Source organism: Natrix helvetica (genome assembly GCF_964273705.1).
Source record: "Natrix helvetica genome assembly, chromosome: 5".
NCBI classification, from domain to species: domain Eukaryota; kingdom Metazoa; phylum Chordata; class Lepidosauria; order Squamata; family Natricidae; genus Natrix; species Natrix helvetica.
The window spans coordinates 143,660,014-143,681,689 of NC_138551.1; the positions used below are offsets into that span (position 1 = coordinate 143,660,014).

Below are 21,676 nucleotides of genomic sequence, written 5' to 3' on the forward strand. Positions count from 1 at the left end.
GAGGGACTCCTCCAGGTGCCATCCGCCAAGCAGTGCCAACGGGTGGCGCCTAGGAGTAGAGCCTTCTCTGTGATGGGCCCAACCCTCTGGAATGACCTCCCCCCCCGATATTAGAACTGCTAACGACCTCCGCTCCTTCCGACAGAAGCTTAAGACCCACCAATTAGCTGGCTTAGCCGATTAATAGCTCCATCTTTCACCTCCTGGCAAACATCTTATTGTGGAATTTTTAAGGGAATTTTAATCTTATTTGTATTTTAATTAAATATGGTACAGTATATTTTTTACCTCCTCCGTCTATGTCTATGTTTTATGTATATGTATTCTATTTTGCTATGTATATGGTTTTTAATAATGACTGTACACCGCCCCGAGTCCTGCTTAGGAAAGGGTGCTGTTTATAAATAAAAGTTTGATTTGATTTGATTTGATTTGATTGAAACTCAACCGTAAGAAAACTTAAGATCATGGCATCCGGCCCCTCTCAATCCCTGGCAAATAGATGGGGAAGAAATGGAGGGAGTGACCGATTTTATTTTCCTGGGCTCCAAGACCACCACAGATGGGGACTGCAGCCAAGAAATTAAAAGAGGCTTGCTCCTGGGGAGGAAAGCCATGGCAAATCTAGACAGCATCCTAAAAAGCAGAGACATCACCCTGCCAACAAAAGTGCATTTAGTCAAGGCGATGGTTTCCCCAGTTGCAATGGATGGCTGTGAAAGGTGGGCCATAAGGAAGGCCAAGCACCAAAGAATGGAGGCATTTGAACTCTGGTGCTGGAGAAGACTCCTGCGAGTCCCTTGGACTACAAGGCGATCCAACCGGTCAGTCCTGGAGGAGATCAACCCTGACTGCTCTTTAGAAGGCCAGATCCCGAAGAGGAAACTCAAGTACTTTGGCCACCTGATGAGAAGGAAGGACTCACTGGAGAAGAGCCTCATGCTGGGAACGATGGAGGGCAAAAGAAGAAGGGGACGACAGAGAAGGAGGTGGCTGGATGGAGTCATCCAAAAAGTCGTTGTGAGTTTAAATGGACTCCGGAGGATGGTAGCGGACAGGAAGGCCTGGAGGAACGTGGTCCATGGGTCAGACATGACTTTGCAACTAACAACAACAAATAAGACAGCCAACTTCAAGCCAAAGCCCAGTGGGAATAACCAAGAGCAGAGCTTCTTGTTGAGCTGGAAGGTCTTCCTACCACTTTATTTCTGCCCCCAATATATACAGATTTCATTTGTACAATTTAATAATATACAGCACTTTTATATTAAGTGTGTATGTGTCTGTCTCTATATATATTTGTAGGTCGGATATTCACACAGAGGGTAAACCAAACCCGTATGTCCCTCCTTGGGAAGGGAAAACACCCGGGGAGGGTGGGTGGGGGAATTCATCTGCCCCTTCCAAAACCTGCAGGGAGTGTGCAGTTTTCCTATGAAACCTGGAAAAGTTCACGGAAAGAAAATTGGAAGTCTTCGCTGGAGTCAAGATCCGAGGTGCGAAAAAGAGGGGGTGTCAGCTTCAGAGTCGGCGGCTGTCAAAACACCGCTGGGCGAGGGGGGAATTTGGAGACTACGAAATCGGTTAAAAATCTGGTGGGCTCAATAGCCATATGTGTCCCTCCCCTCCCCGGTGGTCCCCGTCGTCCACCATTCCATGCCGAAAACGTAAGGGGGGAAAAAGCGAAAACAACCGCGCTATAAAATCAACGGGATTTGCCACAGGAGTAATGTGCTGTCGCTTTCGCTGCTCGACGGGGGCTGGCCGTTGGCGTTGAAGTTGCGGTAACCCCTTCCTCCCGAAATCACAGCCAGGGAAGAGATCTCCTTCCGGTGAGACTCCTTCGCGCACGACCGGCTTCGGACCCAAATGTCCGGATCATCCGCCATTTCATAGATGGAGCCGTCTTCCTCAGTGTGTTCCAAAGAATTCACGCCGGCTGGCGAAGGCGTGTCCTTCACAGAAAGCAACTGCCCGGGTAAGTGATTCGTGGATCGGAGCCGGTACTGCAGAAGGATGCCCTTTTTACGGATTTCCCTGGTGGAGGAACTCTCTGGGGCGGACACATCGGAGGTGCGAGCTCCTGGGCTGGGGTGCATGTCCTCCGCCAATGGCCCTCCATCTGCGGTCGCTTCATCTTCTTTGTCGCTCTTCAAGACCTCGGGAGCCAGAGTGCTGAAGGCCACGGCCAGGAAGTCCACGGGGCCCCAGTGGCCGTTGAGCGAAACCATCCCCTTCCCTGGGCAATGAAGAGAAGGCTTTTGATTAAATAGAAAGGCTGCTAGAGATGAGCCAAACTCCGAAGAAGAGTTGGATCCACAGCCGCGCCAGCCGAAGCCGGAGAGATTTGGGAAGGAAAGTCATTTCTCCAAAACGCAGAGAAATTCGGTTGTTATCTCTGAGCAGAAGCGACAAGGAGTCATGCAGAAGAGAAGGAGAAGAGAAGAAGGAAAAAGAGGAAGACAAAGAGAGAGGAAGAGGAAGAGAAAGAAAGGAATAAAGAGAAAGAGAGAGAATGAAAGGAATATAGAAAGAGATAAAGAGAGAGATAGAAAGAGATAAAGTTATAGAGAAGGAGAAAGAGAAGGAAAGGAATAGAGAGAAAAAGAGAGAGAGAAAGATATAAAGGAGAAAGAGATATAGAGAAAAGAAGAAGAATAGAATGGAATAGAATAAAAGAGTTGGAATGGACCTTGGAGGTCTTCTAGTCCAACCCCCTGCTTATAGGCAGGAAACCCTATAACATTTCAGAGAAATAGTTATCCAACATCTTCTTAAGAATGTCCAGTGTTGGAGCATTCACAACTTCTGGAGGCAAGTGTTCCACTGATTAATTGTTATAACTGAGAAAGAGATGTAAAGGAATAGAGAAAAATAAATAGAAAGAGATAAAGATATAGAGAAGGAGAAGGAGATATAGAAAGAGGAGAAAAGGACAAGAAAGAGAGAGAGACAGATAACGATATAGAAAAAGAAAAAGATATATAGAGAAGGAAGGAGACAGAGAAGGAAAGGAATAGAGAAAGATAGAGATATAGAAAGAGATAAAGATATAGAGGAGGAGATAAAGATATAGAGACGGTGAAAGATAGAGAAAAACAGATAGAGAGATAGAAAGAGATAAAGATATAGAGAAGGAGAAAGATATAGAGAGAGAGAAGGAAGGAGAGAGAAGGAAAGGGATAGAGAAAGAGAAAGATATAGAGAGAGGGAAAGGGAAAGAGATAGAGGGACAGAGATGTAGATATAGAGAAAGAGAGAGACAGATAAAGATATAGAGAAAGAAAAAGATATATAGAGAGAAGGAAGGAGACAGAGAAGGAAAGGAATAGAGAAAGATAGGTAGAGAGATAGAAAGAGCTAAAGATATAAAGAAGGAGATAAAGATATAGAGACAGAGAAAGATAGAGAAAGACAGATAGAGAGATAGAAAGAGATAAAGATATAGACGGAGAAAGATAAAGACAGAGAGATAGAAAGATATAGAGAAGGAGAAAGATATATATAGAGAGAAGGAAGGAGACAGAGAAGGAAAGGAATAAAGAAAGAGAAAGATATAGAGAGAGGGAAAGGGAAAGAGATAGAGGGTCAAAGATGTAGATATAGAGAAAGAGAGAGAGAGAGAGAGCTAAAGAGGAAGAGAAAGGAAGGAAGGAAGATGGGGAAAGGAACAATTGCAAAGCAAAAGAGACATTCCACCCTCCAAATCGATTCTTCCGCGAGATCAAATCTGCGAGAATCTCTCGCCGCAAAAGAGAGCAAGAAAACTTGGGTGAGTCTTGCATGCCAAGCCAGGAAAGATTAAAAAAAAACTGGATTACGGCAAAGAGGCTTCAAGCGTCCTTAGGACTCCCTCCCTGTGATCAAGGTGGCCTCTTCCGCCTTACCTGTGATTTTGGGGATCCCCTCCAGCCTGGGCACGGGCAACAGAACCAGAATGCCTTGGTCGGTGCCAATCCAGAGCAGGCCCTGGCAGATGAGAAGGCTGGTGACTCGGACATTCTTCTGCCCTGCAGAACGAAAGAAGGAACCGGCCGTTAAGCGGAAGAAGGAAGCTTCTGCTTCGTCTGGGGCGGGGGTCAGCAACATTAAACACTCAGAGCCACCATAGAAGCCCCCCGTTCAATTCTGGAGCCGACCGGAAGTCCGGTCCCCCCCACCACCATAGAGTCTCCTCCTAGCGCGGCTTCCTTTTTCCTCTACCTGTCCTAACTGAAAGCCCTATCAACTGTGAAGCCGATCGGCGACAGGGAGCTGCAGCAGAGGGATGAAAGTGCCACATGCAGCTCCGGAGCCGCAAGTTGCTGACACCTGGTCTGCCGGGGTTCTCCGCCATCTAAAGACCATCATCCTGAGCGGTGGGAATGGACTCCGTACCCTGGGAGCCACAGCTTCTCCTCCTGGCTTGCAAAAGGGAGAGAAAACCACTTCCTTCTTCCTCCTCCGCCCTCTTGAAAGAAATCGTCCTGAGTTTGCAGAGCGTATAGGGAGTCTTCAACTTACGACCATAATTGGAAGTGGAACTTCCGTTGCTAAGCGTGAATTAAGAGAGTCACACCCAATGTTATGGTTTTTGCTACGGTCATGAAGCAAATCGCCTGCGGTGGCCTAGAGGTGGAGCTCTCGCCTCACAACCAGGAGGTTGAGAGTTTGATCCTAGGTAGAGGCAGATATTTCTCTCTCTGGGCACCATGGGAATATATCTGCTGAACGAAACTCCGCATCGGCAACAGGAAAGGCATCTGGCCAGTAAAAAAAAAGTCCGTTCAATTCAGTTGCCCAGACTCCACCCCAAAAAGGATTCTGAGGTCATTCAAAGAAGACGATTAAGCAAATCACCATGGTTGTTAAGTGACTCGGCTTTTCCCATTCACTTGGCTCGTTGGAATCTGGCTAGGTCACAATTAGCGATCACGTGACACTGGCACATCGTCATAACTACAGGGAGTCTTCGACTTACAACTGTTTGCTTAGTGACAAACAGCACTGGGTTTATGACCGTTTTTCACACTTACGATGGTTGCAGCATCCCCGGGGTCGCGTGACTCAAAATTTGGATGCTTGGGCAACTGGATGATGATGGAAATACCCCCCCAATCCCAGGGGGGGGGGTGTCATTTGATTCCCCTTTTGTGACCTTCCGTCAACGGGGAAATCCAATTTCGCTTAACAACCGTATTCCTAACTGAACAACGGCAGCAGCTCACTTAATGACGGTGGCCAGAAAGATCGTACCGTGGGGCAAAACTCACTCAACAACTGTCTTGCTTAGCAACAGAAATGTTGGGCTCAATTGTGGTCGTAAGCCGAGGACCAATGCAAAGGAAAAATTGAAGATTCTCCGGGGGGGGGGGAGGAGGCCTCCACCCCCCATTTCAGCAGACAGCTACCTCTCCACGGCCCCAAACCCACCCAGGCCCAAACCCAGCATCGATCCAGAGAAGAGGCTGCCTTATCTAATTTTAATTAATTTATTCTCGCAAACCTGGCTTCCCCACACAAAACCTGCCTTCCCAAAGCCGCTCACATTTTTTAAAACCCAGACAGGCGTCCATCGATATTGGCCACAAATCCAGTTATCAGAACAAGAAAGATAGTGAGAGAATGGGGGGGAGGGGGAGAGGAGAGATGAGATAGAGAGGGAGGGAGGGAGAGAGGGGAGAGAGAGATGAGATAGATAGATAGATAGAGAGAGAGAGAGAGATAGAGATAGAGAGAGAGAGATCAAGATAGATATAGAAAGAGATAGAGATCGAGATAGATAAAGATATAGAGATGAGATAGATAGAAATAGATAGATAGATAGATAGATAGATAGATGATAGATAGATAGATAGATAGATAGATAGATAGATAGATAGATAGAAAGAAATAGATATATAGAAATAGATATAGAGACAGATAGATAGATAGAAAAATTGATAGAGATAGATATAGAAAGAGATATAGCTAGAAAGAGAGATGAGAGAAGATAGATAGATAGATAGATAGATAGATAGATAGATAGATAGATAGATAGATAGATAGATAGAGATTGATAGAGATAGAAAGAGATCAAGATAGATATAGAAAGAGATAGAGATCGAGATAAAGATATAGAGAGATGAGATAGATAGAAATAGATAGATAGAAATAGATATATAGAAATAGATATATAGAAATAGATAGAGACAGATAGATAGATAGAAAGATTGATAGAGATAGATATAGAAAGAGATATAGATAGAAAGAGAGATGAGAGATAGAAATAGAGAGAGAGAGAGATAGATAGATAGATAGATAGATAGATAGATAGATAGATAGAGAGAGAGAGAGATAGATAGATAGATAGATAGAGATAGAGCTAGCTAGCTAGCTAGATAGATGATAGATAGATAGATAGATGATAGATAGATAGATAGATAGATAGATAGATAGATAGATAGATAGATAGATAGATAGATAGATATGGAAAGAGATGGACATAGATCGAGATAGAGAGATAGGTACGTAGTTATGTAGGTATGGGTGGGTCCCGTCCCCTCCAAATCCGTCTAATTAGAAAGGATGACCAAGTGGTTTTGGATGCTGTTTGAACCATCTGGCAAAGCCGAGGAAAAAAAACCAGAGGGCCCAGCCGCAAGAAAATGATATTTCAGATCAATCCACCCTCCGCAGAGCCCAGAAGACGTCGGTTGGAAATGCGTTGTGACCTTTCCTTGTTTATTTATAGCCCGAACTCTAGCAGAGGCTTAGAAATTTTATAATGAAAAAGCTAATACAAAAAGTATATCCAGCCCTGGGAAGCCTCTTTGGGGGTGGGGTGGGGGGAAAGGCACCAGCAAAAAGGCTGAATCATTCTCATCGCCTTGCAGGTTGACGTCCCTGAGCATGCACAGAGTTCCCTCTGGACTTCTATCCAACTGGAGGGCCCCCTGCTTTAATCCAGGAAACCCCCCCCCCCATATCTTGGGGGGAAAAAAGAGCCTGGTTTTTTTTTTCCATGTTCCCCTCCGCCTTTTATGATGTATTTTAATTGCAAATTGGGGTTGAAAAAAAAAACCCTGGAGAATTTGGAAGCAGGGAAGGAAGTAAAATCGGTAATAAAGGTAAAGATTCCCCTCGCACATATGTGCTAGTTGTTCCTGACTCTAGGGGGCGGTGCTCATCTCCGTTTCAAAGCCGAAGAGCCAGCGCTGTCCGAAGATGTCTCCGTGGTCATGTGGCCGGCATGACTCAACTCCCGAAGGCGCACAGAACACTGTTTCCTTCCCACCAAAGGTGGTTCCTATTTTTCTACTTGCATTTTTTAACGTGCTTTCGAACTGCTAGGTTGGCAGAAGCTGGGACAAGTCTCAGGAGCTCACTCCGTTACGTGGCTCTGAGCTTGTCAATCAGAAAGGTCGGCAGTTTGGCGGTTCGAATCCCTTAACGGAGGGACTCTATTGGCCTACCTTCAAGGGTTGTTTGGAGGATAAAAGGGACGACCAGCTATTTATTCAACTTTGGCGAACAAACCCCTCTGAATTCAGCAGCAGAATTTTGAAACACCCTCTAACCCCCTTTTCACCCCCAAAAATCAAAGAGGAAGGGAGGAGTATAGGGCATAGGGTCTCCTGCTTGAGCAGGGGGTTGGACTAGAAGACCTCCAAGGTCCCTTCCAGCTCTGTTATTCTGTCATTCTGAGTGCTGGAGACAAATAAATATTTCATCCGCAGACTTAAAGCTCCAATGTCAGACCAAGCAACCTATCAGCCAATATACAAATTTAAAAAGGCTGCCTCTGTTAGGCAGAAGCCTTTATTAATAGCCTGTCTAGTTAAAAAAAATGAGGGGGGCTTAAGTTCAAAAATACATTAATACAAAAAATACTTACAGAGCTGCCATGATAAATTTTTTAAAATACGGCTCTTGCACGACATTTTTTTTTTTAAAGGAGAGAGGGGGAAAAAAAAGAAAGCAACTACCAAACACTTAATACAAGTAATGCATTTAAGCACTAATTATACAATTACTTCTTGCTAAGGAGTAGGAAAGAGAGAAGGGAAGGGAGGGAGGGGGAAAGGAAAAGATTAATGAAGAATTTACAGTGGCTTTAATCGGCCACTTTTTCCCCCTTCGCGAAGCCGAAAATCCTCCCTCCTTCATGCCACTCTGGGCCGCGTGCCCAGGGCTGCATTTGCCACACGGGGGTTTGGGGGGGGGGCACCTGATGTATTTTCTAGGTGCCCATTTCAAGTCCTTATTAAAAGAGAAGGAATTGGTGAAACCAGTAAATAGATTCCAGAAAAATAGAACTCAAAACTCAGAAGACGTTCGTTAGCGTCTTTTCCAACTAATACATGTTATGAACAGGAAGAAACTTTGGGGATGTGGTGGCCCGTCAGCGGAGCTGGCAGCAGATTCGGACAGTGAGGAGGGTTGGGGAGGAACATGGGACAGTCCTGGAGTCTGGGGAAGGCTCTGATGAGGGCTCTGTGTCTGAGGCAGAGAGGGGGCCAGAGCCGTATGCCAGTTATCAGCTGCCTTCGGAGTCAGACATCAGTGGAGCAGAAGAACAACTGGAGCCTATTCCCAGTGTGCGCATGCACAGAGATGCCAGACGAAGGAAACAGCTAAGGAACAAGGGTCGACTTGGGAGGAAGGCCACAGGTGGACGATGAATGGCCTCTCCCAGAGGAAATAAAAGAGGAGCGAAAGGGGAGGGGAGTTTGCAGGAGACAATTAGTTTACTTCATTGGTTGGTGGCTCTCCGAGACTCCTGGCCAAGTTCTGCAGATATTACAGATTCGAGATTACAGATTCAAGAAAGCAGCTCTTCTTGATGGCTTCTGAGTACCTCTAGAATCCATAAATACATACAGATGTTGTGGCCCACCAGTGGAACTGGCAGCAGATTTGGACAGTGAGGAGGTTGGGGAGGAACCTGGGCCAGTCCTGGAGTCTGGGGAAGGCTCTGATGAGGGCTCTGTGTCGGAGGCAGAGACAGGGCCAGGGCCGTATGCCAGTTATCAGCTGCCTTCGGAGTCAGACATCAGTGGGGCAGAAGAACAGCTGGAGCCTGTTCCCAGTGTGCACATGTGCAGAGTTGCCAGATGAAGGCAACCGCTAGAGAACAGGGGTTGACTTGGGAGGATGGCCACAGGTGGACGATGAATGGCCCCTCCCAGAGGACATAAAAGAGGAGCGAAAGGGGTGTGGAGTTTGCAGGAGACTATTAGTTCGCTGAATTGGTTCGTGAGTTTCCGAGACTCCTTGCCAAGTTCTGCAGATATCGGCCTGGCAGCTCTCCAAGCCAGAGAAGGTCTGTGACTGAAAAATCCCCCCTTGAAAGCTGGATGTGAATGAGCAGAATTCAGAGTCAATTAATAAAAGGGTTTTTTGTTGGGACAAGGAGTTTTCTTCAGGCTCTTGGGGAGCCTCGGTCAGAACAGGGGAGCTTCCTCACACACCCAAACAGTGGCTAGACTGATGTAGGATTAAAATTGGGGAGATCTGGGGTAGGGGGGATTAAGTGGGCGATAGATACCTGGGCATTTACCTGTACAGGTAAGACAGCATCTCATCATCTGTCACGTTGTAAAAAATACCCGTTGTGTTTGTTGAGAGGGCCTGAGATCTTTTTAAGGTGTGTAAATGCAGCAATCTAGAATAATTTTCCACAAATGGTGAGAGTCAGCAGGTCTTCCAGAGGTCATCTAGTCCAACCCTCAGCTGTGCGCAGGGAAACCAACTCGAATATCCGTGCAAGATAGAGAACCCAGATTATCTGGAGCTAGAATATTCTATTCTTGGACAGACCTATTCATGGGGACAACCTGTTCCTTGTATTTCAGAGAATAATGGGTAGCAGAAGAGAATTCCAGGGCTACCCAACTGTACAGGTAGTCCTCGACGTATGGCCAACTGTTTAGCGACCGTTTGAAGTTACTACAAATCCCCCAAACCTACTTATGATTGGTTCCTGACGTCTACCATGACTTCCCGGTAATCACATAACTGCATTTGATCGAGATTTACAATGTTTTTTTCCAGGAGGTGGCTTAAAGACCATGTTGTTTTGCTTAACTGCTGCAAATCTTCTATAAATATAAAAACGTATGTGTGTACCAGCATAACTCTGGAACGCCTGGAGCAATTTCAACCAAACGTGGTACACAGATGACTTACTCTCTGGAAACAAATATTGTGGGGGTAAGACATCCCTAACACCCCTCGGGGTGTGTGTTTGTTAAGATACAGCCTGTTGTGCCTTAAAACGGCTTCTACCGTACTAACGTAAAATGGCTTCTACTGTGCAGCGCAATGGAGTTGCCATGGTAACGGCTTCACAGTACTTCACAAGGTGCCTTACTTCGGTAAGGGGGAAAATCCAACATTAGAAATTACGTTTGGTCTGCACATTTCCCCCCTATAAATAAATAGTAGTTCATAAAATTGGGTCCAGTCAAGGGATGACCTGCTTTACGACCGGGCTCAATTACAGTCACAACTCAAGGACAACCTGAATTGGTTTTTCCTGCCGTCGACCTTTATGGTTTCCAGTATTTCAGCCTACCTGGGAGGACCGCGGTAGTTCGCGTAGCCACGTTGATGTCCTGCAGAAGCTCCAACGTCTCCGTGTGGAAGAGACGTATGGAAGACCCCGAGGAGAAGGCCATCCACACCCCACTGCCGGCCTTGATCATATGGGTCACGTTGCTCTCCTCTTCCGGGTGGACCTCGAATATTTGCTGTGGACGAAGAAAAGGGAGAATCGGACATCGGCGGGCAACGAAGCGAACGGGTTGTGCAGCTTTTGTGTGTGAGTGATGCTTTCTCACATCCCACGAGGAAACGTGTTCCCTTTTAGGCAGGACAGAAGGTGGGAGCAGCCCCCTTTTTAATGCCACTGTTACAAACTCGGAATATTACCCGGAAAATGCTGACACAACCCTTTCCGCGGTGGCATTTAAGTACCTCAACATGTCTCTCTGTAAAAGCAGAGCTCCGATCAATCCCGCTGGGCGGCTGGGGAGACGTAAAACCTTGCATTAGTGTTGACAAGGCAGTGAATGCCACCTGACAACAAAGTGCCAAGCAGAAGGAGGAGACGGCAAGAGACAGAGGTGGCAACGGAGAAAGAAAGGAAACTGAGGCATTGTTTCTATATGAAAAGGAAAGCAGATTTCATCTTCCCTAAGGATAGCTGGGCCTTCGCTCTGTATACCGGTTTCTGGAGAACAGGTAGTGGAAAGTTTGAGTAGTTCGCAGAACTGGCAAATACCACCTCTGGCTGCCCCTGCCCCCAAACTGTTCTTTGCCTCCTGAGTCCCAGCTGATTGGCTGGGCCTTCTTCTGTTGCCCTGCACAGGAGAACGAAGCTGGAAAGAAGGATAGTGGGGTGGGGAGGGAATGGAGATTTTGCAGTATCCTTCCCCTGGAGTGGGGAGGGAATGGGGATTTTGCAGTATCCTTCCCCAGGAGTGGGGAGGGAATGGGGATTTTGCAGTATCCTTCCCCTGGAGTGGGGAGGGAATGGGGATTTTGCAGTATCCTTCCCCCAGGAGTCCGCTCACACAGAGAGGGACTTCTCCGGGTGCCATCCGCTAAACAGTGTCGGGGGGCGACACCCAGGAGCAGGGCCTTCTCTGTGATGGGCCCAGCCCTGTGGAATGACCTCCCCCTCGACATTAGGATTACCTCCGATCTCCGCTCCTTCCGTGTAAAGCTCAAGACCCACCTTTTTCAATTATCCGGCCTGGCTCAACCGTAGTTCCATCCATATCCTCCTGACAGTCCTTTTTTAAATTGTATTATTATTTCGGGGTATTTTAATGACTAATTTAATTTTTATTATTAGTAATGTAATGTATTTTTAATTATTACCTCCTCCATGCATGTATGTATATGTATGTATATGTGTGTATTTTTATGTTTATATGTATGTATGTATACTTTATTGTACGCCGCCCCGAGTCCCTTGCGGAGAGGGTGCGGCTAACAAATTAAATTTCTACTTCTATTTCTAATGGGGATTTTACAGTATCCTTCCCCTGGAGTGGGGAGGGAATGGGGATTTTGCAGTATCCTTCCCCCAGGAGTGTGGAGGGAATAGGGATTTTGCAGTATCCTTCCCCTGGAGTGGGGAGGGAATGGGGATTTTGCAGTATCCTTCCCCAGGAGTTGTGGGGGGATGTGGATTTTGTGGTATCCTTCCCCTGGAATGGGGAAGAAATGAGGATTTTGCAATATCCTTCCCCGGGAGGGGGGGATGTAGATTTTGCAGTATCCTTCCCCAGGAGTTTGGAGGGAATGGGGATTTTGCAGTATCCTTCCCCCAGGAATGGGATTTTGCAGTATCCTTTCCTCAGGAGTGGGGAGGGAATAAAGATTTTGCAGTATCCTTCCCCGGGAGGGGGGGGGATGTAGATTTTGCAGTATCCTTCCCCAGGAGTTTGGAGGGAATGGGGATTTTGCAGTATCCTTCCCCCAGGAATGGGATTTTGCAGTATCCTTTCCTCAGGAGTGGGGAGGGAATAAATATTTTGCAGTATCCTTCCCCTGGAGGGTGAGGGAATGGATTTGCAGTATCCTTCCCCTGGAGTGGGGAGGGAATGGGGATTTTGCAGTATCCTTCCCCTGGAGTGTGGAGGGAATGGGGATTTTGCAGTATCCTTCCCCTGGAGTGGGGAGGGAATGGGGATTTTGCAGTATCCTTCCCCTGGAGTGGGGAGGGAATGGGGATTTTGCAGTATCCTTCCCCTGGAGTGTGGAGGGAATGGGGATTTTGCAGTATCCTTCCCCTGGAGTGGGGAGGGAATGGGGATTTTGCAGTATCCTTCCCCTGGAGTGGGGAGGGAATGGGGATTTTGCAGTATCCTTCCCCTGGAGTGGGGAAGCAATGTGGATTTTGCAATATCCTTCCCCTGGAGTGGGGGTGTGTGTGGATTTTGCAGTATCCCTACCCTGGAGTGGGGAAGGAATGGGGATTTTGCAGTATCCTTCCCCTGGAGTGGGGAAGGATGTGGATTTTGCAATATCCTTCCCCGGGAGGGGGCGGAATGTAGATTTTGCAGTATCCTTTCCCAGGGGTTTGGAGGGAATGGGGATTTTGCAGTATCCTTCCCCCAGGAATGGGATTTTGCAGTATCCTTTCCTCAGGAGTGGGGAGGGAATGAAGATTTTGCAGTATCCTTCCCCTGGAGTGGGGAGGGAATGGGGATTTTGCTGTATCCTTCCCCTGGAGTGGGGAGGGAATGGGGATTTTGCAGAAACATTCCCCTGCCACACTCACTAAGCCACGCCCACAGAACCAGTAGTAAAAATGTTTGAATCCCACCACTGCATGTATCTATGTGTGTCAATTTGGCTACTCCCTCTACAGAGGAACTGGGATGGCCAGTCATCCTTCTCTGTGCCAACGTGCAGCATTGGTTCAATCTGAAGTCACAACTGGCACAGGGAGAGCATCCCCAAACCGGGCATGAGTTTGTCTAATGAAGAATAGAATGGAAAACCTTTGTAGGGTGGCGGATATTTGCACGGGTAGGGCGCAAATGATGCTGTTAAATCCAGCATTGCCCGAAAAAGTAGGGAGAAAGGAGCAGGAGAAAGAGGGAGAGGGCATCTCTGCCATTCTGAGTGGGCACCTGCATCCACGCAGGGACAGTGCCACACAGTGGCCAGCCCTGAGGAGTCAAAGCACCAGACAGGAGAAATTTTGGAACAGAGAATAACAGACTTGGAAGGGACCTTGGAGGTCTTCTAGTCTGACCCCCTGCACGAGCAGGAGACCCTACACCATTCCAGACAAGTGACTGTCCAGTCCCTTCTTAAAAACCTCCAGTATTGGTGCGCACACACAACTTCCGAAGGCAGCTTCTGTGCCACTAGTTAACTGATCTGGGGTTATAGAATTATGAGAATAATGGAGTTGGAAGGGACCGTGGAGGTCTTCTAGTCCAACCCCCTGCACTGTTCTGAGTGAGGCTTCCCAAGGACATGGAGCAAGCTCCTTGTCCTGACAAAAAAACCCTTTTATTAATTCATTGTCAATTCTGCTCATTCACATCCAGCAAAGTCTTTCAAGGGAGGATTTACAGTCACAGACCTTATCTGGCTTGGAGAGCTGCCAGGCCGATCTCTGCAGAACTTGGCCAGGAGTCTCGGAGAGTCAGGAACCAATGAAGTGAACTAATGGTCTCCTGCAAACTCCACTCCCCTTTCGCTCCTCTTTTATTTCTTCTGGGAGGGGGCAATTCATCGTCCACCTGTGGCCTTACTCCCAAGTCAACCCCTGTTCTTTAGCTGCTCCCTTCGTCCGGCAACTATGCGCATGCGCACACTAGGAACAGACTCTGCCTCACTGATGTCTGACTCTGAAGGCAGCTGATAACTGGCGTACGGCTCTGGCCCTGTCTCTGCCTCTGACACAGAGCCCTCATTAGAGCCTTCCCCAGACTCCAGGACTGGCCCATGTTCCTCCCCAACCTCCTCACTGTCTGAATCTGCTGCCAGTTCCACTGGCGGGCCACAACAAGAGTTGGAAGGGACCTTTGAGATCTCCTAGTCCACCCACCTGCTCAATCAGGAGATCCTCTACTATTCCAGACCAATTGCTGTCCAGTCTCTTCTCCAATACCTCCAGTGAGGGAGCACCCACATGCTCTGGAGGAAGCCATTCCACTGGTTAATTGTTCTCCCTGTCAGGAAATTCCTCCTTGCAGCGAGAGAACAGTTAATCAGTGGAACGGCTTTGGATTTCCAAGCTCAATTGAGACACACTTAAAGGCAGGCCTACCTGAGCCTTCAGGCTGACGGCATCGAAGGCGGTGACTTGATTGCCACAGCTGGCCCATACGGCATCATCCAAGGTGAGCAGCGTCCGAACGGGGGCCAGCCCAACCGCCAGGATGGTGGGCTCAACGTCGGCATCCCACAGGCCTCCTGCAACAGGGAAAAGAAAAGCGGATAAGACCAAAATCGAAGAAGGAGAATTTGAAGGCCACTTTTTCAACGCCTACAACCTGCAGTGTTTTGGGGACCTCAACCTCCCTTTCAAAAGCTAGTTTTCCCAGGAACCCTTAAAGTTTGTTTCATGCCTGCTGAGAAGTGAAGAAGTCTAGTGAAGAGAAGGACCAGGGGAGACAGGAGAGCAGCCTTCCAATATTTGAGGGGCTGCCACAGAGAGGAAGGAGGGTCAAGCTGTTTTCCAAAGCACCCAAAGGCCAGACAAGGAACAATGGATGGAGATTGAACAAAGAGAGATTCAACCTGGAAACAGAAGGAACTTTCTGACAGGGGGAGCAATCAACCCATGGAACAGAAGGTGTGGGAGCTTCATCCCTGGAAGCTTTCAAGAAGAGACTGGACTGCCATCTGTCAGAAATGGTGTAGGGTCTCCTGCTTGGGCGGGGGGTTGGACTAGATGACCTACAAGATCCCTTCCAACTCCTGTTCTGTTTGTTCTGTTCTATTCTACTCTACTCTATATTCTATGCTACTCTCTATTCTATTCTGATCTATTCTACTCTATTCTACTGTACTCTATATTCTATTCTACTTTCTATTCTTTTTATTCTATTCTATTCTATTCTATTCTATTCTACTTTCTATTCTATTCTATTCTATTCTACTGTACTCTATATTCTATTCTACTCTATATTCTATTCTACTTTCTATTCTATTCTACTGTACTCTATATTCTATGCTACTCTCTATTCTATTCTATTCTATTCTATTCTACTGTACTCTATATTCTATTCTATTCTATTTTGATCTATTCTATTCTACTGTACTCTATATTCTATGCTACTCTCTATTCTATTCTATTCTATTCTGATCTATTCTACTCTATTCTACTGTACTCTATATTCTATTCTACTTTCTATTCTTTTTATTCTATTCTATTCTATTCTATTCTACTTTCTATTCTATTCTATTCTATTCTACTGTACTCTATATTCTATTCTACTCTATATTCTATTCTATTCTATTCTATTCTATTCTATTCTATTCTATTCTACTATACTCTATATTCTATGCTACTCTCTATTCTATTCTATTCTATTCTACTGTACTCTATATTCTATTCTATTCTATTTTGATCTATTCTATTCTACTGTACTCTATATTCTATGCTACTCTCTATTCTATTCTATTGTATTCTACTCTATATTCTATGGTATTTTATGCAAGACTTTAGGCTAAAACATACGATGAACGGTTGCAGGAACTGGGCATGGCTAGTCTAGAGAAGAGAAAGACCAGGGGAGACAGGAGAGCAGCCTTCCAATATTTGAGAGGCTACCACAGAGAAGAGGGGGTCAGCTATTTTCCAAGGAACCCGAAGGCCAGAGAAGGAATAATGGATGGAAACTGGCCAAGGAGAGATTCAACCTAAAAATAAGGAGGAACTTTCTGACAGTGAGAACAATCAATCCATAGAACAGAAGTTGCCTTCGGAAGTTGTGGGGGCTTCATCCCTGGAGGCTTTCAAGAAGAGATTGGCCGGCCATCTGTCAGAAATGGTGTAGGGTCTCCTGCTTGGGAGTTGGACTAGATGACCTACAAGGTCCCTTCCAACTCTGTTAATCCATTAGAGGTTCCGTTAGAGAAAACGATCCCTGTAGGAAATCTTCCCACCTGGTTCCAGAACTCAGAAATGGAAAACAAAAAATGATCTGTGAAGCCACAGAGCATAAGTCTAAATCTCTAATTATTATTTTTTATGTTCCTCCTCCAGTCTTGAAATTCTGTTTTCCCACTTTTGCACCGAAACGTCCTCAGCCTTGGCAGGATTTTTACTTCTCTGGTCCGCCATCCCAACCCTGTTTAAAATTCCTCCCGTTTCATTCTCCTGGAGACATGGGCTAAGTTGCAGTGAATCTTTGCAAGCAGGACCGTTCTTAATTGATCGAAAGAGGAAAAAAACCCTTGGACCACTAAATTAAATTTCTCCGTTGGCTTTCTCCGCCACCATTCCTATAAACTCTTCTTTTCTCTCTCTCGCTCTCTCTCTCTCTCTCTTCAGGGCCTTTTATCGATTTAACATGTAGAAGAAATTGCACGCCCAAAAAAAAACCTTTACCGAAACACGGGGAAAAAGAGGTTCCTGGATGTCTCTCAATTTATGGGGTTTAAAAATGAAATATGACATGCCCTATCTGCAAATTTCCCAAGCGTCCACGCCACAGAGTCTTCCCAGAGGGGTTTCTCGTAACGGTATTTCGGTGGCATTTCTCGGAATACGTCCACGGCGATTGTCAAAACAGGCCGTTATCGTATCATGTCGCTTTGTAACTCTCTCTTCTGAGCCAGGCTGCCTTAAAAAGCAAGAAGCAGAGTCTTGGTCCTGGCAAAACCCCTTTTATTGACACGACTGTGAATTCCTTTCATTCACAGTTAGCAAGGCTTTAGCAAACAGACTTTTAGAGGAATATTTATCCACACGAACCTTATCTCGCTTGAACTGCCAAATAACTAGTTTCCAAACGCAGGGCAAGGCAACACTTGCCACAGGATCACACACAGAATTTCCACTCTTGACACGAATGAACGAATTGTTTCCTGCAAAAGCCCCCTCCCCATTGGCTCCTCTTTTGTTTCCTATGGGAGGGGCCAATCACCTCCAAGGTGTGGCTTTACTCCCAAGTCGACCCTGCTTCCTGAGTTGTTCTTGCCTTCTGGAAGCTCTGCACATGCACACACTGGGAACAGGCTCCAGCTGTTCCTCTGCCTCACAGCTGTCTAATTCCCTCTATGCCTCCAACACAGAGCCCTCGTCTGAGCTTACCGCAGCCCCCAGGAATGGCCCATGTTCCTCCCCAACCTCCTCATTGTCCGACTCTGCTGCCTGCATCCTTCACTCCAGGGAGAGGATACTGCAAAATCCCCATTCCCTCCCCACTCCAGGGGGAGGATAGTGCAAAATCTCCATTCCCTCCCCACTCCAGGGAAAGGATACTGCAAAATCTTCATTCCCTCCCCACTCCAGGGGAAGGATACTGCAAAATCTCCATTCCCTCCCCACTCCAGGGGTAGGATACTGCAAAATCCCCATTCCCTCCCCACTCCAGGGGAAGGATACTGCAAAATCCCCATTCCCTCCCCACTCCAGGGGGAGGATACTGCAAAATCTCCATTCCCTCCCCACTCCAGGGAAAGGATACTGCAAAATCCCCATTCCCTCCTCAGTCCAGGGGAAGAATAGTGCAAAATCCCCATTCCCTTCCCACTCCAGGGGGAGGATACTGCAAAATCCCCATTCCCTCCCCACTCCAGGGGGAGGATACTGCAAAATCCCCATTCCCTCACCATTCCAGGGAGAGGATACTGCAAAATCCCCATCTCCTCCCCACTCCAGGGAGAGGATACTGCAAAATCCCCATTCCCTCCCCACTCCAGGGGAAGGATACTGCAAAATCCCCATCTCCTCCCCACTCCAGGGGAAGGATACTGCAAAATCCCCATTCCCTCCCCACTCCAGGGGAAGGATACTGCAAAATCCCAATCAGTCCAAAAAGTCCCGATCAGCTGGGACTCAGGAAGCAGAGAATAGATGGGAGCGGGGCCAGTCAGAAGTAGTATTTACCGGTTCTCCGAACTACTCAAAATTTCCGCTACCGGTTCTCCAGAAGTGATCAGAACCTGCTGAATACCACACCTCTGACCTTCACCCTCAAATGCCTCTGTTTCAATTGGCAGTAAATAAATAAGCTGGTGCAACAGGTTTCTTTCAACAGCAATGTTTTTGCCACCCGTGCCCTCAGTGGCAGATGAAACTGCTTGCGAGATACGTCCCCCTTTCTCTCTTCGCCCTAGCGCGCACTTTAATTAAAAAAAACATAAACGGCTTATCAAAAGCTAATTAATAAGAAGCAACGTGTTGTTGGCAAGTGGCGCTCGGAAGCCCAAGCAGCGTAAACAGGCGTTTATAACCCCGGAACGGAGGGCAGACGAAGCCACAGATGGTGGGAGTTTAATGGGACGTGGAGAGGAATCGCTCCGGAAGAAAAGGAATCACGGTAGCCACCAAAAAGTAGAAAGAGGAGGATGAAGCCATGCCTGATGAGGAGTGGGGAACCGCACTCGGTCCAAAGGAAAACCATGTTTTTGGGGGGCCAGGAGGAAGGATGAAACAGCAGAAATAAGAGACGGATCTCTGAGTTTTTCCTTCCTGCTCTCTGCCACTTTGCAGCAAAGTTGGAGAAAAACGTTGGATGGGACTTGTAGGATTTCGGATCAGATGCTAACGATAAACGTATTCACCAGCTGGTTATGGAGAAGTCAGATGAACAAAGTGGCTGAAGGATGACCAGCATTTGGGGGTGATGTGAGCACTAAGATACCCCAAAGTGGAGTTAGAAGTGAAACGTTGATTTGATACTTGGATTTGAACGACGGCGAGGAGGAGGAGGAGGAAGAGGAGGAGTGGTGAGGGGGCCTTGGTGCTCTTTGAACTTGGTGTTTTTCTTACAGAGTTTCATTGTCTAACTAGGTAACATCAGTGGTAGAAGGGAGGGGGATTTTGCAGTGAGGAGGAGGAGGAGAAGAGGAGATGAGGAAGAGGAGGAGAAGAGAAGGAGGAGGAGGAAGAGGAGGAGGAGAAGAAGGAGAGGAGGAGGAAGAGGAGGAGAAGAAGAGAAGGAGCAGGAGGAGGAGAAGAGGAGGAGGAAGAGGAGAAGGAGAAGAGGAGGAGGAAGAGGAGGAGAAGAAGAAGAGGAAGATGAGCAGGAGGGGGGGAGATGGACAATGATTGTGGGTCTTTGGTGCTCTCTAAGCTTGGTGCTTTTCTTACAGAGTTTCATTGTCTAACTAGGTAACATCAGTGGTAGAAGAGAGGGGGATTTTGCAGAGGAGGAGAGGAGGAGGAGGAGAGGAGGAGGAGATGAAGAAGAGGAGGAGAGGAGGAGAAGAGAAGGAGGAGGAGGAGAGGAGGAAGAGAAGAGGAGGAGGAGGAGGAAGAGGAGGAGAAGAAGAGAAGGAGCAGGAGGAGGAGAAGAGGAGGAGGAGGAGAAAGAGGAGAAGGAGAAGAGGAGGAGGAAGAGGAGGAGGAAGAGAAGAAGAAGAGGAAGATGAGCAGGAGGGGGGGAGATGGACAATGATTGTGGGTCTTTGGTGCTCTCTAAGCTTGGTGGTTTTCTTACAGACATTTCATTACCCAACTAGATAACATCATCAGTGTTGAAGGGAGTGGGGCTTGCAGAGGAGAGGAAGAGGGGAAGAAACTCTGGGCATTTTGGATCCGTGAACCAACCTGGTCAGATGACCCCACGTTCCAAGGGGCGCAGAAAGGGAAGGATTGAAAAGAAAGCAGATAAAAAAAACAACAATAACTATTTTGCCGGAACGACAGAGCTGCCTCCCAAGACGAATGACACCCACGCAAGGTGAGGCTGGCCCGGAGACCTACCAACTCCGGCTTGTCGGGGAGGACCGGAGTCAGCTCCACCCAAAGCTGACAAAAGACAGAGGATTAAAACCCAGCTGACAGATTTCGGCAGGAGTAAAACAGCCGCCTTCCCCAGGGCTGGGGAGAACTGACAGCTGATCAATAGGAAATTACGCAGCTTTCAAATTCGGCTTCTTTTTTTTGTCTCCCGACCCACATGCCAGACGCCGCCTGCTGAAAGCCAATTAACGTTAAGTATTTTGGGTGTCCGTGGGGACGCGACGCGGGTAAACGCTCCGCCTTCCGGGGTTATGAACAAGCAGGAAATTAAAATAGATTTTAAATTAATTAATAGCACCTGGAAACAAAGTGGGAGTAAAAACCTTCCCCTGGAGAGAACCTCGGAGGAGTGGTGGGGAGGACAGGCACAAAAGCTAGTTCTTCAAGGCGTCAAAGAGTAAGGTAAAGATCCCCCTTCCACAGAAGTGACTAGTTGTTCCCGACTCTAGGGGGCGGTGCTCACCTCCGTTTCAAAGCCGAAGAGCCAGCGCTGTCCGAAGACGTCTCCGTGGTCATGTGGCCGGCATGACTCAACACCGAAGGCGCACGGAACGCTGTTCCCTTCCCACCAAAGGTGGTCCCTGTTTTTCTACTTGCATTTTTTTACATGCTTTCGAACTGCTAGGTTGGCAGAAGCTGGGACAAGTCAACGGGAGCTCACTCCGTTACGCGGCGCTAGGGATTCGAACGGTCGAACGGCCGACCTTTGTGACTGGCAAGCTCAGTGTCTTAGCCGCCTACAACTCAGAACAACAGACACACAAATACATTTCCTACGGGCAGTCCTCGACTGACTACCACAACCAAGCTCCAAAATTGCCATCACTAAGTGAGGCATTTGTTAAGGGCGCTTTGCCCCCTTTTTAAGACCTCCCTCGCCCCAGTTATCAAGTGTAACACTGCAGATGTTGCGTTAGCAATGCAGTTCTTAAATGAATTTGGCTTTCCCCCGCCGATTTTTCTCATCCGAAGGTCGCCAAAGGGGGATCGCGCGGGACACTGCGACCGTCCTAAATACGAGCCACTATCCTGAATTTTGATCATGTGGCCACGGGGTTGCTGCAACGGTTGTTAAGTGCGAAAACGGTCCCAAGTCACTTTTTTCTGTGCCCTTGTAACTTCGGTCAATAAATGAACTATTGCAATTCAAGGATTAGTTGTACTATGTTTTTTTGGGGGGGGAGGGGCAGAAAGGCTGAGCGGCAAAGAACGGAGGCCTTTGAACTCTGGTGCTGGAGAAAAAGACTCCTGCAATTCCCTTGG

At 47.3% G+C, this 21,676-nt stretch overlaps 1 protein-coding gene across 8 annotated transcripts in view; it reads right to left on the minus strand.

The window, feature by feature from the left end:
- Nucleotides 1-1,170: 1,170 nt before the first annotated feature.
- The window catches only part of ARHGEF10L (Rho guanine nucleotide exchange factor 10 like), a 128,233-nt gene continuing 107,727 nt past the window's right edge, over nucleotides 1,171-21,676 (minus strand). For all 8 annotated transcript variants that reach the window (XM_081954605.1, XM_081954599.1, XM_081954598.1 and 5 more), the window contains 4 exons: nucleotides 14,762-14,907; nucleotides 10,538-10,712; nucleotides 3,888-4,010; nucleotides 1,171-2,239 (listed from right to left, as the gene is read on the minus strand). In XM_081954605.1, coding sequence (XP_081810731.1) covers nucleotides 1,698-2,239; nucleotides 3,888-4,010; nucleotides 10,538-10,712; nucleotides 14,762-14,907 — 986 coding nt within the window. In that variant the 3' untranslated portion in view covers nucleotides 1,171-1,697. The remainder of the gene's footprint in view (nucleotides 2,240-3,887; nucleotides 4,011-10,537; nucleotides 10,713-14,761; nucleotides 14,908-21,676) is intronic.